A 15,549-nucleotide genomic window follows, 5' to 3' on the forward strand; every position below is an offset into this window, starting at 1 on the left:
TTCTGCCTTCATCACCATAGGCTCCTGCTCAAATGTTATTTCATTAAATCCTTCTGTATCTTCCAATTCCTTTTGATACAATGACTCAGTATATTCCTTCCATTTCTTTTGATACCTCCTGGATCATTTAACATTGTGCCTAAAGCATCCTTGATTGTAGCAACTCGAGGTTTGAATTTATTCTTCAGTTCCTTGAGCTTAAGAAATGCTGAACGAGGCTGTGCTCTAATTAAAGTCTTTGCATTCCACCGTAATTCCCTTCCAAGTAATTGATTATTCCCTTCTCAGACCACATCCTGGGTGACAATTACATCAATATTGCCTTTTATCCTGCCACTCTATCATCATGTTTTTGTTGTTGTGTACTCTGGAGTTGGAATCAAACCATAACTGACCCGCCAGTGGGTTTTCCGAGGTAATTAATCACACAAGAGGAAATTGCCCATCCTTCCCCTATGGAGTAGGTGGTGGTCTCAAACAGTGTGCCTTTGAGATTGCAACACAGCTTCTTGCCAGTAGGCCCCCAGCGCACCTTAACACCATAGAGGTTAAGTAATTACATGATAGGGAGAATCATGGCTAAGGAAGCTGACACCTATTTTGGGGGGATAAACAGTAAAATCCATGAAAACATGTAAGAACCTTTTGTCACCTCGGCCATTTTTATATGTCCAATCTAATGGCATTGTTAAATTCTAGATTTTTTTTTTTTTCACTTCCATTAATAGAAACTTAGGAGCTCTGATTACTTTGTGGTAAGGTGTTGTGCTGCCAACCCAAAAACACACCATTCAAATCCACCATCTGCTCCATGGGAGATGGATAATCTCTTGCCCTGCAATTTATTGTTGTTGTTGTTGTTATGTACCATCGAGTAAAGTAAGACTCATAGTGACCCTGTGAACAACAGATCTGAACCCTGTCCTATCCTGTGCCATCCTCATCATCTCTGACATACATACTTGAGACCATTGTTTTAGTCACTGTGTCAATCCATCTACTTGAAAACCAACTGGGAGACCAGCGATTAGTCTGTTCTGACTCTATGGTACATAACAACAGAAACTCAGCACTCTTTAAGTAGTCCTTCCCCATTCCACCCTCCTCCCAACCCCACTAGGGACCACTAGTAAACTTTTTTCTCTGTGTCTTTGCCTATATTTCATCTAAGTGAGTCATATCTTATTTGTCCTTTTTGTCTGACTTAATTTCACTCAGCATGTTTTCTAACTTCTCTACTTCATAGCAGGCATCACAACTTCGTTTCTCATTTGCTGTTGTTGTTATGTGCCCTCAAGTCACCTGCCACTCAGAGCAAACCTGTGTACAACAGCTCTCACCCTGCCCTATCCTGAGCCAGTCTCACTGTTTCCAATACACTTACCTCCATTAACCCAATTACTGTTCAATCCATCTCATCCAGGATCTTCCTCTCCTGCACTATCTCTCCACCTTTCTAAACATGATGTCCTTCTCCAAGGACTGGTCCTTCCTGGCAACATGCCCAAAGTACATGAAACAGAGCTTCAAAATCCTTGCCTCCAAGGAGCATCTTGGTTTCACCATCTCCAGGACTGAACTAACTGTTATTTTGGCAGTCCATAGTATATTCAATACTCTTCTCCAGCACCCCAACTCAAAGGCATTGATTCTTCTTCTATCATCCTTAGTCAGAGAACTTAACAACAGGAGTCTTTCTTGTAGAAAGTTAAATGAAATATTCCCTTTCCTTAACAAATAAACACACTGAAATTCTTACATTTAAAATAAAACCAGTATAAAATTTTTAAAAAGGCTAAAATGTGGTCTAGAAGAAACAACATTGGACTGAGTAAAGAGATCTGAATCTAGTAATGACTCATTGTCCTACTTACTGCATCTATAAGATAAGAAGATTGAATTATAACAGAATTGCTAGAATTTTCTGCACTTATGATCTAGATCTTTTATTGAGTAAAAGTTCTTAATCTTTTCAAAACATGCTTTCTCATTTTATCTCCTGTTCACTGCCACTTGTCAAGAATTTGCTGAGCTGTTTTTACTTAGTTGGCATAAAGAAAGCAAGAATAGATTCAATTTGTTGGATTCCAGTTACATAGAACCATGCCCTCTGCCCACAGAATTTATGCCCCTCTGGTGGAGCCCACTATGAGAGACCTTGGTCCAAATTTTAGTTTTGTTTCTGTGATCTGGTTCAGGCTGTCTAACTTTTCTGTGCTCCCACTTACTTAACTGCACGGTATAAGGGAAATAACACCGGTGTTTACCTTATAGGACTATCTGATGACTAAATTATTTAGGATATTAGAAACATTAATATTATTAGGACATTAAAAAAGAGTAAATTATCAATATAATATTATCTTGTTTTAAAAAGAGCAAATGACATGTGGGGGTGGCCATGTCTCACCTTTACCAGCTTCGCAAAGGGAAACTGTCCCCATCAACAACATCAAGAACACTGAACCAATTCTCATGAAGTCAAATATATCCCCCACACTCCCATATCTCTTTCTACTCATTTAAACACCAATCTTACTGCTTTACTGGGTCCAAAATCTGACACAATAGCTCACAGACCATATAGAACCATAGTGGGTAAGTAAAAAATATAATCCAGATTAATAACAGAATGCTGTCAAGACAGTTCCTGAAATGTGTTCACAGGTACCTCAGTCTCAAACCTCACCAGTGTTCCCAAGTTCTCAGTCCTGCCAATATTGGCTTCCCACAAGGTTTCTAGGTAATACATAAAGGTTAGTTTTGACTATTAACCAAGTAGTTTCACAGAAGAAAGGCCTGGGGCCAGCTTCAGCAAAAAACCGAGAAAACTCTACAGTACAGTTCTACTTTGTAGCAATAAGGATATCATGAGACTAAATCAAATAATAAAGAGCAATTGGCATTACACTTTTTATTAGACCAATTACCTATACTTGCTATATTAAGTTATAACTAAGTATAAAAATTATATTATTTGTTAATGATGACATCTCTGTTTCTAGTTACTCTTTCAAGTTTATCTGTGGGGTCTTATTTAATTATGTTGCATTCCCTATGCATAGTTTTCATCATAAATCAGTGTAAATACTATAGAAGACATTGTTTTTTATAGAATAATTTGAAGTTTCATAATCTTCACATTGGAATCTAATGGGGATTTATCCACTCATCATTTATTGCTGTTTCTACCTTCTAATTTTTTCTGCACAAGGTACTTGTGCTACCATCTCTTCTTTTAGAAAAAGGTAAATTCAGCATTGACTTTCAAGGGCATTAAGAATTTTAAAATACATCCTTTAAAGAGCACTGAGATAGTTTCAGGAAGACTACTGTGGATGAGTCAAATGTCAAAGCTTATAACAAATGGGACAGATGTAACCCAATAAATTAATATTTGGGTTGTATAATATGCAACCCAATCACTAAAGCTTTTTTACTTTTTTCTCACATGCCCAAGATCTAAAGGAATTGTAAGCTCCTCTCTGTTGGTCCTGGGAGTGTCCTTAGAGACTGTCTTGTTGAAAGACTTCACACCAGTGTCTATGAGAATTTGTGAATGTGGGGAACTGTGAGTGTGATGTCTTTGACTATTCTCATGGTCCATTAATCTGAACACTAATAGAAAGTCAGGTGAGTTGGAGAATCCAGGAGCTCAATTGATATGTTGCACTGCTCCAAAGAAGACTTTCTGGCAAAGAAGAATAATAGTGAAATCTTGAGACTGAGCTCTGCAGTCTTCTTGGGGGTATTGATATTTACTGCTGGACTGACTCTTTTCCTTGTACCTGGATTTCAGGATAAGGAAGGCGGTTTCATGGTCAGAGACTCCAGTCAGCCAGGCATGTACACAGTCTCCCTTTACACAAAATTTGGAGGGTAAGTAGCCTGGCTTTATCTTCAAGTCCAGTAACCTTTCGTATGAAATTTCTTCATTTAAAAAATTTATACTGCATACCACTGTTTTAAAAAAAAATCTAATCTTGGTGTCTTAAGTCTGAACTATTTTTCTGTATATGTATTTTCAATATTTCCCCTATTATTTGGATTTTTTTTGTTTTTTTTTTAAATCTGTTGTAGAGAATGACTACAGAATCTTACTTAACATTCAATAAATAATTATTGTGCACTGTGTTAAGTATTAAGAGCAAAGCACACATGGGCTTATCTTTAAGTAGAATAGTAGGGGTGGCCTAGTGGGTAAAGAGTTGTGCTTCCATTCCAAAGGCCAGAGATTCAAATTCACCAGCTGCTCTGAGGTAAAAAAGATGAGCAGTCTCTTCTCATGGGATTTACAGCCTCTAAAATCTTGTTGAGAGAATCAGCCATGGGTTTGTTCTAACTTGCTGACACATAGCAACAACAACAGATAAGCTGTGCTCTATGAGTGTTATGAGAGGTGACAAAGCTGGAGTGTAACCTCATCTCCTTGAGTTAGTCCTGAAAGGTTTTCGAAGCAATGTCAAGGTGAAATCTGACTAGTGAGGTAAGCAAAAATTGAAGAGAGGGAAATGCTTCTGACCAGATCAACTTCCGGTGCGAGGACCCAGAGGAGAAAGATGATGAATTTGAGGAACTGGAATGAGCCTATTGGAGTATAAAGTGGGAGGGACAGAGTGATGGGAGGAGAGAGAACTCTGGAGAGGAAAAAAGAGAGGCCAGGCTATGTCCGGCTCAAGAGTTTAAGATTTTATCAAAAAGAGAAATGGGAAGTTATCTTGAAAGGGTTCTTTCCAGGAGATGACTTGAGAATATCTGTGTCTGCTGTTATGTTGTATGACTGGCTCTGACTCACAGCAACCCTGTGAGCAACACGTCAGAAGTTCGCCTGCATTATAGAAACGTAAAGAACCCCTCAGCCTCATGGCTGACACTTACTGGGGCTGACGGAGTGGGTGAGGCTGTTTCAGAAACTGTAAACCACACAGTAGGAGATTGCTCACCCTTCTCCTCAGAATAAACCTGTGCCTCCAGATAGATGCAGCTCAACTCTCTACATCCATTCTCACCAGTGTTTGTGAAGATAGTAGACATGAATTATATACCTTTTGTAAGTTTAATGTACTGACTTTAAGTGGAGTAAGTACTCTAGATAGATCCACATTTACAATAGCAGAAACAAAAAACAAGAACCCTCTAAGTTAAGATGTTCTGCTGCTATTGTAGTTGGAAATACTCTGTAAGGAATCACGTATGTTATCAGTGACCTCCTCAAAAGCTTCCACCTGTTGGGGTTGGGGGGAGACTGAGAAAGAGGATTATGAAGTATGTATAAATTATGTATACTGCATTGAAACAGATGAGGGAGAGCACTTTTTAAGAGGGATATATGACTAGGTATTATTGTCATGACAGAAGTCCAGAACAAAGGCTGCATAGTGGAGTGGACTTGAGGGGATGGACTGCATATCAGTGAAAGAATTTTTCTTTTACTTTTCAAAGAGAAGAGTGAACTGGGGGAGAGGGGTGGGCAGGGAAAAATGTGCAACAATGAATGAATAGAAATCCAAAATATCTGTAAATGTTCATTAAAATTAATAATAAAATAATAAAAAAAAGAAGAAAGTGAAGAAAAAGGGATCCTCAATAGAAAACATCTTAAGAATGCTTTTAATCAATTTGGCTCTGACACGTTTTGTTATTTTGATTGTTATAGAGAAGGTTCTTCAGGCTTCAGGCATTATCATATAAAGGAAACAACAACATCTCCGAAGAAGTATTACTTAGCAGAAAAGCATGCTTTCGCTTCAATTCCCGAGGTTATTGAGTATCATAAGCACAATGCAGCAGGTGAGTTAAAAACCCATTTCAAATGGAAAGCAGTTCTAAAAATCAGACACGGTCCCTGATAAACAGTGTCGTACTTAAAATGACTTGTGGAATGATCTAGAGAGTAGCTACACTTCTGTCCAGTAAACAAAAAGCCTATTTTCCCCTCTGTCTGTTTTTGCTTCCAACCTGCCCACTTGCCTCGGTGCCTCCCCCCTCCTTTTGCTAGAGCTACACACAGTAACTTCATTCTTAATGTGTTTAAAATATGATGTCATTCTTAAGATTTTTTTTTCTACATATGGACTCTTCTTGTCTCTGATCAAATTTCCTCCTACATTTTTCTTCACCACTGACAGCTTGTGTTGTACGCACGCATAGAAGATGACTTGTGAATGAACAAAAGAGGAAATTTTATAAGAGAGTTTCTAGTTTAGTGCATTCAGAACAATTAAGAATTATTTTTCTACAATATTATTCTTGTTTTCTAGGCCTGGTCACAAGGTTACGGTACCCTGTTAGTGTAAAGGGGAAGAATGCGCCCACTACTGCCGGATTCAGCTATGGTAACTCTCATTTTTTAGATGCATTGGCTCATTTTTCTTGAAAATAATCTCTTAACAGCAAGGCAAATTTTCAGATGTACAGACTCTCACCTTGTTGTTGGTGGTGTGTGCCTCTGAATCAGAACTGACGCACAGCTAGCTGACCTTCCAGAGGCAGTAGATGTGACATGAGGTGTTTGCCCGTCTTCCTCCTGTGGACATCTGGTAAACCCGAGCCACCTGTCGGGTTTATTGATTGGCAACACAGCTCCTTAGGCCACCCGAGCTCCCTCACATAGTGGAAGTGCTTTAACAAATGACGAGTATTACACAAAAGTAACCCTAGCCTTTGGATTTTCATAATTCAATAGAAAACTTTGATAGTGTAAAAAAGAGTATTAGCATGTAATATCTAAAATGATCCAAAGCTCTTCTCCTCACCATCTTTGTTACTTAAAGGGATGCAAGGATGGATGGGATAGAGAAGTCACCCAGCTTGACTGTCTTTGTTACTTTGAGCAAAAGTTTTCATATAGCTGACTACATTGTTTACGAGGTCCTTGGATTGCTACCAACAGTTTGCACTGGACTACAACCAAAACGTGGAAGGTTCAGACTCACCCAGAGCTAGTGCCAAAGAAAAGACCTGGTCATCTGCTTCCATAAAAATCACTGCCAAGAAGACTCTATGAAGCGGTTCTCTCTGTCAGACGCAGGGTCATCATGAGTCAGACTCAGGTTGATGGCATTGTGATTGGTTTGGGTAAATCTCCTCCAACCTTATAGAATTTAGAAATAAAAACAAACTAACAGACTCTGGAGGAATGGATGTTAATGAAAGAAATATTTGTTTAAAATAATAATCCCCAAAACAAACTTTTAAACAATGTTATTATTGTTCTTTTATAAATTATTCCAACTCATAGCTCATCATCTGGTGGGTTTTCAAGGCTATAAATCTCAGGAAAAGAGATCATTCATTTTTCTTCTTGGAGCCACTGGTGGATTTGAACTGCCAGCGAAGCACAGCCTTTGGGTTAGTGGTGCCACGTTCTGTAGTCTACACCACCAGACCTTCCTTTTATTATCTCTCATTGCTGGTGGGTTAGAACCACCAGCCTTGGGTTGGCAATGAAACTCTCTTCAGTTCACTTGGTTCATGTTCTAACAGCCAAGATGGCAGACCACCTATGCCAGGGGTTAGAAAACCACCGTTTGCCTTTAGATTTAAGTTGCAAGTCTGTTCAGCCTTTCCCTGATAACTTTATTATCTTATAACTTTTAGATTGAATTTGGTTTTAGTTTGCTTCCCCCCACCCCTACTGATTTCACCTTGATTTCCTCTCCTTAAATATTCTAATTTCGTCCCTCTGTCTTACAGAAAAATGGGAGATAAACCCTTCAGAGCTGACCTTTATGAGGGAGCTGGGGAGTGGACTGTTTGGAGTGGTGAGGCTTGGCAAATGGCGAGCCCAATACAAAGTAGCCATCAAAACCATCAGAGAAGGAGCAATGTGTGAGGAAGACTTTATAGAAGAAGCCAAACTGATGATGTAAGCTAGGCTACTATCTTCTTCCTGTCTAATTTTTTTTTCACAGAGAAGTAGCCAACCTTATCTGTTAAAACCCAGGCTGGTTTTTGTTTGTTGATTTGATTTGGGCTTTGTTTTGTTTTCCCTCTCCATTTGTAACTATTCTCATACATGTCTTTGCCAGGAAACTGACACATCCAAAGTTAGTACAGCTTTATGGTGTTTGCACACAGCAAAAGCCCATCTACATTGTCGCGGAGTTCATGGAAAGGGGCTGCCTCCTGAATTTCCTCCGGCAGAGACAAGGTCATTTTACCAGGGACATGCTGCTGAGCATATGCCAGGATGTGTGTGAAGGAATGGAATACTTGGAGAGGAACAGCTTCATCCACAGAGATCTGGTAAACCACCGAATTTTCATTCACTTACTGGGTTCCTTTCTTAACACAAATGAACAACAATATAATAATGCTCATATTTTTCCCCTCCAATAATATTTATTTTTAAACTTGGTCAGTTACATGTCAGTTTTATTGCTTGGTTTCATTTTAGACCTGGTCAGTTTAAATTTGAAAGGAAAAATTATTAGATCTTATATTTACATAAGGAATTCTAGTGGCTCAGTGATAAGGAATTGTGCTGCCAATACAAAGGTACGTGGTTCAAATCTGCCACTTGTTCCATGGGAGAAAGATGGTCAGTCAACTCCTATGTGATGTACTGCCTCTGAAAACCTGCTAGAGGGTGCTTATGACTTAAAGATACACAACGACAACAACGATATTCACATACGGAGCTCAGGTGGCCTAGTCCGTAGGGAGTTGTGAGGGATGGACAATCTCTTTCAGTACAATTTACAGCCTCAGAAACATAATAGATTGTTGATGTGAGTTGGTTTCTCCTGGAAGGCAGTGAGAGAATATTTACAAAGTTAGTGTGGCCTGGCAAATTCTCTTGCATTACTCATTTGCTCTCCAGATTTATCCCCTGGAATAGTTAGCCAGGAAAGCTTATATTGCTACTGGAGATTAGCTTAAGGAAGGGCAATGACCTGCCTAATGTGATAAATGAGGAGTTGACTCTGCTTCTCTGATTAAATCCCAAGTTCTTTCTCCCTCACACATCACAAGAAATCGTTTGGTTCGCTTTATTTCTCTTTTGAGTAACTGGAGGGAAGGGAAGGTCTATGTCAGTTCCTGAAATATCAGAAAGGAAACTTTTCTATTATTGATTCTAAGCCATTATAATAAAGACACTTACTTATTTTAGTTCTTTCTTCTGATAAAGTAGGGACCCATTTCTTCTGGAGGAGCAGTAAAGTCAGAGAGTCACCACTTTTGGTTTAGCAATGCGACTTCATAACAGAAGCGCTGTGCTATAATCCCAAAGACACACAGTTCAAATCCATCAGCTGCTTTGCAGAAGAAGAATGGGCAGTCTACTCCCCAATGATCTGCCTGTGATAACCCACTGGAGAGTCAGCTATGGGTCACTCCTGACTTGACTGATAGAACAACAATGACAACATAGCACTAGAGCGCATTTATAGATGGTGAAGCAGAGACACAAATACAATAAAATATCTTGCCAATTTGGCTCTGGAGTCCTCCGTGTAAGGGCTGCACTATGCTGATTCTGTAGATTGGGAGCCGAAGAGCTAGAAATGAAAGATTTGATTTCCTGGTTGTGTTTTGAGATAGCTGCTTAATCACTTTTGGACTCTTCTGCTTAAAACATCAGTTATTAAGTTTTAGTATTGTTTTGTTTACAAGATTGCTTTAAGGAACTTACATGATGGGGCAAAGGGCTGCTTTGTGAAATAGATGATATGATAATACAGAACAGTGATGATTATCTTTATGCTCAATGATGACAATATCTGTATCATATTGAAACTCATGAACTAAATACCTTCCTCTTTTTTATACTTTTGAAAGTAGTGAAAAACGGAGGTCTGTGTGGCTGTGGCAGACTGTACTTGGCAACACAGACCATATTTTGATGAAAGAAATATTTTCTGGTTTTTTTCCTGTGACCATGGCATCTCTGTGAGAATGGCCCAGGATAGGACAGGGTTGAGATCTGTTGTTCTTAGGATCACTGTGGGTTGTAGTTGACAGCACCTAACAGCTACAACAACCACAACAATGGTAGTTTGTACTAAGTGTTTTAACACTGAGAAGGATATAAATTGAAGTATTCTCAGAATAATTCTTCAAGTTAACTATCTGCATCAATGAAACTGAACACAGTACAAGACCTGCTAGTAATGGCTACACATGAAACAGTATTTAAATAAAGGCAGCAGACATGCAGGAGAAAAGTATAGCATTCTGTATGTATAAAGATTCATGATTTTAGAAATCCTTAGGACAGTTCTGCTGTGTTGTCCAGGGTTGGTATGGGTGGGAATCAGCTGTACGGCAGTGAGTTTTGGTTAACACTGAAAATGAGAGCTCTGGCCGGAGTAGTTAAGAAGGAAGATGCTAAAGGAAAAATCAACAGCTTAGACAGGACTGAGTACTTTCAGGCTGGCATGGCTGTAGACAGAAAGTTAGCAGGTTCAACCCACAGGCCTGCTCCTCCAGAGAAAGATGCGCCAGTCTTCCTTCATAGAAGTTTAACCTGAGAAGGGAGTATGGTAACACGCTGTCTTATATACTGTGGGCATATTATCAAGAAAGACCAGTCTCTGGAGAAGGACATCACCAGGTAAAGTGTTGAGTCAGTAAAAGGGAGACTACCGAAGTGGGATGGAATGACCCGGTAGCTCTGAGGGTAGACTCTGACGAAGCAACAGTTGTGACATTGGTGTCAGACCAGACTGACAGTGTCCCCTTCTGTCATACATGATGTCGCTTTGCTTGAAAACCAACTTGATGCTGCCTAACACCCACAGCATTGGGGGTGGGGGAGAAAAAGACTGGAAGTAGTCACTTTAGAGGGGTGTGCCACAGAGTAGAAGATGGGGATTCATGGTCATCCTTCTGCCGTTTGCAAAATCAGTCCCTCGTCCTCACCACTGGCAGCTTCATCTGTCACGTCCAAGTTCCCTCAGCAAATACCCTAAAACTAGTCTAACTGGGATTGGTCAACACATGGCGACCCTCCATTGCGTTTCTGAGGCTGTCAGTCTTTATGAGATGAGACCGCTTGTCTTTCTTCCACAGAGCACCGGTGGATTAGAACTGCTGAACTTTAGATTGGCTTCCCTTGTCCTTGTCCATCACACTGAAGTTCCCTCTGGAAGATGGCAGTAATGAAAGATGGGTGTGGCTCTTTGTGGAAACTTCTTAGAAGTCTCAAGTAACACTTCCCCTTGTACCTCATTGGCCAGAACTTCATCACAAGTCCATTCCTAGCCTAAAGGGAAGTTCAGAAGTGTAGAATTTTATTCCAGGCAACATTGTGTTAGCTGAAAATCAGAGTTGTAGTACCAAGTTTCTCCTTGGAGGCTAGGATTTTGAAGCTCTATCTCACATACTTTGGGCACGGGGCCAGGAAGGAGTGATCCTTAGAGAAGGACATCATGCTTGGAAGAGTGGAAGGACAGCACAGGAAAGGAAGACCCCGCCCAGATGAGATGGATTGATATAGTGACTGGGGCAGTGGGGGTAGGTGTGTAGGAGTCATTGAAACAGGTTCAGGACAGGGCAGGCTTCAGAGCTGTTGTGCATAAGGTTGCTATGAGTCCAATGACACATAACAATAACAACATCACAACATGTTATTGTTTCTAGGTGCCATAAAGGCAAGTATGATTCATGTAGACCCTGTGAACAGCAGATCTGAACTCTGTACTATCCTGCACAGCATATGCTCATGTTGTTATTGTTGTTATTATGCCATCAAGTCAACTCTGACTCATAACGACCCTATGAACAATGGCTCTGAACCGTGCCCTATCCTGAGCCAACCTCACCATCTCTGACACCCTGACCCCATTGCTACAGTTACTGTGTCAGTCCATCATCTCATCCAGGGTCTTCCTGTGCTGACTCTCTACCCTTCCAAGCAATATGTCCTTTTCTAAGGAGTGATCCCTCCTGGAGACATACCAAAGTATTTGTGAAGGAACTTCAAAGTCCTTGCCTACAAAGAGCAAACTGGATTCACCTTCTTCAGGACAGACCTATTTATTCTCTTGCTAGTCCATAGTATGTTCAATACTCTTCTCTAGCACCACAACTCAAAGGCATCGATTTTTCTTCTGTCAGCCTTAGGCATTGTCCAGCTTTCAGATACAAGCAAGCAATTGCAAACACCATGGCCTGTATCAGGAACACCTTAGTCTCTAAACTGATATTATTGCTCTTTAGCACTCTGAAGAGAGATGCTCAAATGAATGTAGAAGTATGTTCTATCCATACTAGGTGTGTTTATGGGAGTAGTTCTTCTTTTTTTTTTTTTTTTTTGGGGGGGGAGTAGTTCTTCTCACCTGCCCATATCTGTTCACCTTCTCAGACCATTTTATAAACTCCGTAGGCAGCACACCTCCCCTACCATGCTCTAGCAATTAATTTGCTAAGTTGCTTCATGTTTGCTAAAGCTTGCAGAGTGGCAGCAGATGTTGCCACATCCTCTGTGGCTGCTCAGTTCCCTCAGAGCCTATTTTCTGTAGAAAGAAGTTCAGTTCGAGGCATATGGACAGAAGGAAAATGACTTTGAGGATGATGACATGTTTTTCTTTCTAATAACGCATAGAGTGATTATGATGATAGAACAGTCTGCTATTTCAGGGACCGTGGGTTCCTCCCCTCACTGCAGCAGCTTCTCCTGTCTGTTAAACAGACAGAGGGGAGTAGGAGGAGGGATGGAAAGTCAACAGTCATTTGTGTAGGAAAAAGGTGAGGAGGACAAAAAGCGGTCTTCAACTGACGTTGAGGGAAATGATTCCTGGCCCAACGTCAAGGTTCGTTGAATGCTTCTGATAAAATACTAAATCTTCACCAAACTCATTTTTTTTTTAGTGTTACATGTTTTGTTCCTTCTTTAAATCAAAGACTACACGTGGTGACCCTGTGAACAGCAGACCTGAACCCTGTACTATCCTGTGCCATCCTCACAATTTGTCATTATGTCAATCCTTCTCTGGTTGAGAGTCTTTCTCTCTTTTACCGACCCTCCAGCTTTCCAAGCATGATGTCCCTCTCCAAGAAATAGCCTTTCCTAGCAACATGCCCAAAGTATATGAGATGAAGCTTTGTCATATTTCTCTAAGACATATCTGTTTGTTCTATAGGCCAGGTGTTTTGGAGCCAGCTTGAGATCTTAAAAGTCCCCTTGAAAATATGGCACAGCCTTATTCATATGTCTATAAGAAATCATCCTTTTGATGGCCCTCATCTTTCCCTTAGAGAGCTCTGGGGATGTCGTCCCTACGGGGTTGTACAGCTAACACAGAGGTTATGCCCTCTGGCTATTTGAGTCCACCTCGAAGGGAGGTGGCTCCAATATGATTCACAGAAACCCAAGGGAAGGGTCCTGGATAATGTAGGTGAGAACAAAACTCCAAATCACAATAATGGCCAGGCCTACTAGCTTGAAAGAAACTAGTGGCAACCCTGAGGCCCTCAGCCACTCTCTGAGTTTAGAACTGAACTCATCCCTAAAGCACAATTTTTACCCATTCAATTCAATGACTCAGCATGCTGTCATTGAGCCAAGCTGATACATAGCTGACCCTCAAGTTTTCAGAAGCTATAAACCCCATAGGAGGAGATTGCCCATCTTTCTCCCTCAGAGCAACAAGTGGATTTGAACCATGTACTTTTGGGTTGGCAGTGTAACTCCTTACCCACTAGGCCACCAGAACTTCCTTCGCCAAAGAGTACACAGTTCTGTGTAGTCAACAATAACACCAGGAAGATACTTAGTCCTTAAAATACTCAATCCCCAGGATTAGCAAGGCAGCATTTGTCCAAATCAGAAAGGTAGCATGGTTTTTTTAAAACTCAGAAGGTTGCAAGGATGCAGCTGGAGGGCTGAATGAAAACAGGAACCACAGTGAGAGTGGGAAGAGATACAATTTGAGGATTGAAATCAATGGAAATTTTTTTAAAATAAAACCAGAAAAAACCTAAGTACACATTGGAGTTAGTCCCATGGAGAGCAAACAATTTAAAGGATGACATTCCCATTATTTTGCAAACATTGATTGAATTACACCAAACTTAATGTGAACTGATATTATGTATTTTTATTTTTATTGTAAAGCTTTATAACTAACATACCATTGTAATATTGTCTTCTAGGCTGCTAGAAATTGTCTTGTAAATGAAGCAGGCATTGTGAAAGTATCCGATTTTGGGATGGCCAGGTATGACTGATATGTGAATATTGTCTATAGATTTTTAATAAAATTGATAAGAGGCTTGCAGGTACAGAAAGTATACCTTTTTCTTTACGGTTGACATCAACTTCTTCCTCTGACACTTATTTAAGAGGTGTTTGAAATTGTATCTTTTGCTCCATTAACGGAATTATTAGTAATGATCATAACTTTTTAATAGGGAAACTAAATGCTTTTCCTGCTTCATTATTATGTTTTATTCAAATTATTAAAATGATGTTGTTGTTATGTGCTATTGAGTCGCCTGCAACTCATAGTGACCCTATGTACAAGAGCCCTAATCCCAGCTCTATCCCGTGCTGATCTTATTGTCTCTGATACCCTCATTAGCCCAGTCACTGAATCAATCTATCTCCTCTCCTGTGCTAACCCTCCACCCTCCCAAGTATGATGTTCCTCTCCAAGAACTGGTCTCACCTTACAACATGTCCAAAGTACCTCAAACGAAGCTTCAGAATCAGAATCCTTGCCTCTAAGGGACATCCTGATTTCACTCTTTTTAGGATGAACCTGTTTGTTCTCCTGGTAGTCCATGGTATTTTCAGTACTCTTCTGCAAGACCACAGCTCAAAGGCATCAATTCTCTTTCCGTTATCTCTAGTCATTGTCCAGCTTTAGCATTGACCCATAGCAAGTAATTGCAAAGACCATGATGGCCTAGATCAGGTGCACCTTAGATTCTAGGCAGACATCATTGCTCTTCAGTACTTTGCAGAGGTCTCCAGCCATAGACTTTCCCAATGCAGTTTGTCTTCTTATTTCCTGGCTACTGGTACAAGGAGTGTTGATTGTAGAGCAAAGCAAACTAAAGTTGTTAACAGTCTCAGTCTCTTCACCCTCCTTCATGACGCTGCCATTCGTCACAGTGGTGAGAATATTTTGTTTTCTTGATGTTGAGCTTCATTATTATTAAAATAGATTATTGAAAATTCATTGCTGAATTTATTCTTTTTACTATCAACTTTAGTTATTTTTTTTCTTAGGGAAACAAACTGTTGAGAAATTATTATTATTTATAATGCTTTGTTGTGTGGCTTTAGGTGATTTTCATATTATCTTGAAGAATTAACAAGTAAAACTTGAGGAATCAAATGCTTACCAAAACAGAAAAAACTCTTAGTCACTCTTCGGAGATAAAGAAATGCATTAAAATGTCCAGGTATACATTGTGGTGTTAGTCGTTTTTTCCACTAGATGGTAGTGTGGCCTGTTAAATATTCTCCTTTCTGGCCTTATTTCCTCGTGTGGATTCTCATTTTCGCAGAAGTGCACTTAGGGTGATGTTTTCCAGTATACCTGTACCTACACCTGCATGTTTTTAGTTTCCTCCTTTTTGTAACTTTTAAAAAAA

At 40.0% G+C, this 15,549-nt stretch overlaps 1 protein-coding gene across 1 annotated transcript in view; it reads left to right on the forward strand.

Annotated features, from left to right (window-relative positions):
* The window catches only part of TEC (tec protein tyrosine kinase), a 145,257-nt gene that overhangs the window by 114,417 nt on the left and 15,291 nt on the right, over positions 1–15,549 (forward strand). Inside the window, exons 9-14 of the mRNA XM_006894160.1 lie at positions 3,800–3,879; positions 5,657–5,790; positions 6,261–6,335; positions 7,696–7,867; positions 8,031–8,247; positions 14,101–14,165. Of these exons, the coding sequence (XP_006894222.1) occupies positions 3,800–3,879; positions 5,657–5,790; positions 6,261–6,335; positions 7,696–7,867; positions 8,031–8,247; positions 14,101–14,165 (743 nt within the window). The remainder of the gene's footprint in view (positions 1–3,799; positions 3,880–5,656; positions 5,791–6,260; positions 6,336–7,695; positions 7,868–8,030; positions 8,248–14,100; positions 14,166–15,549) is intronic.

Source organism: Elephantulus edwardii, unplaced genomic scaffold, assembly GCF_000299155.1.
Source record: "Elephantulus edwardii isolate Elephantulus edwardi_28Jun2011 unplaced genomic scaffold, EleEdw1.0 scaffold00137, whole genome shotgun sequence".
Lineage (NCBI taxonomy): Eukaryota > Metazoa > Chordata > Mammalia > Macroscelidea > Macroscelididae > Elephantulus > Elephantulus edwardii.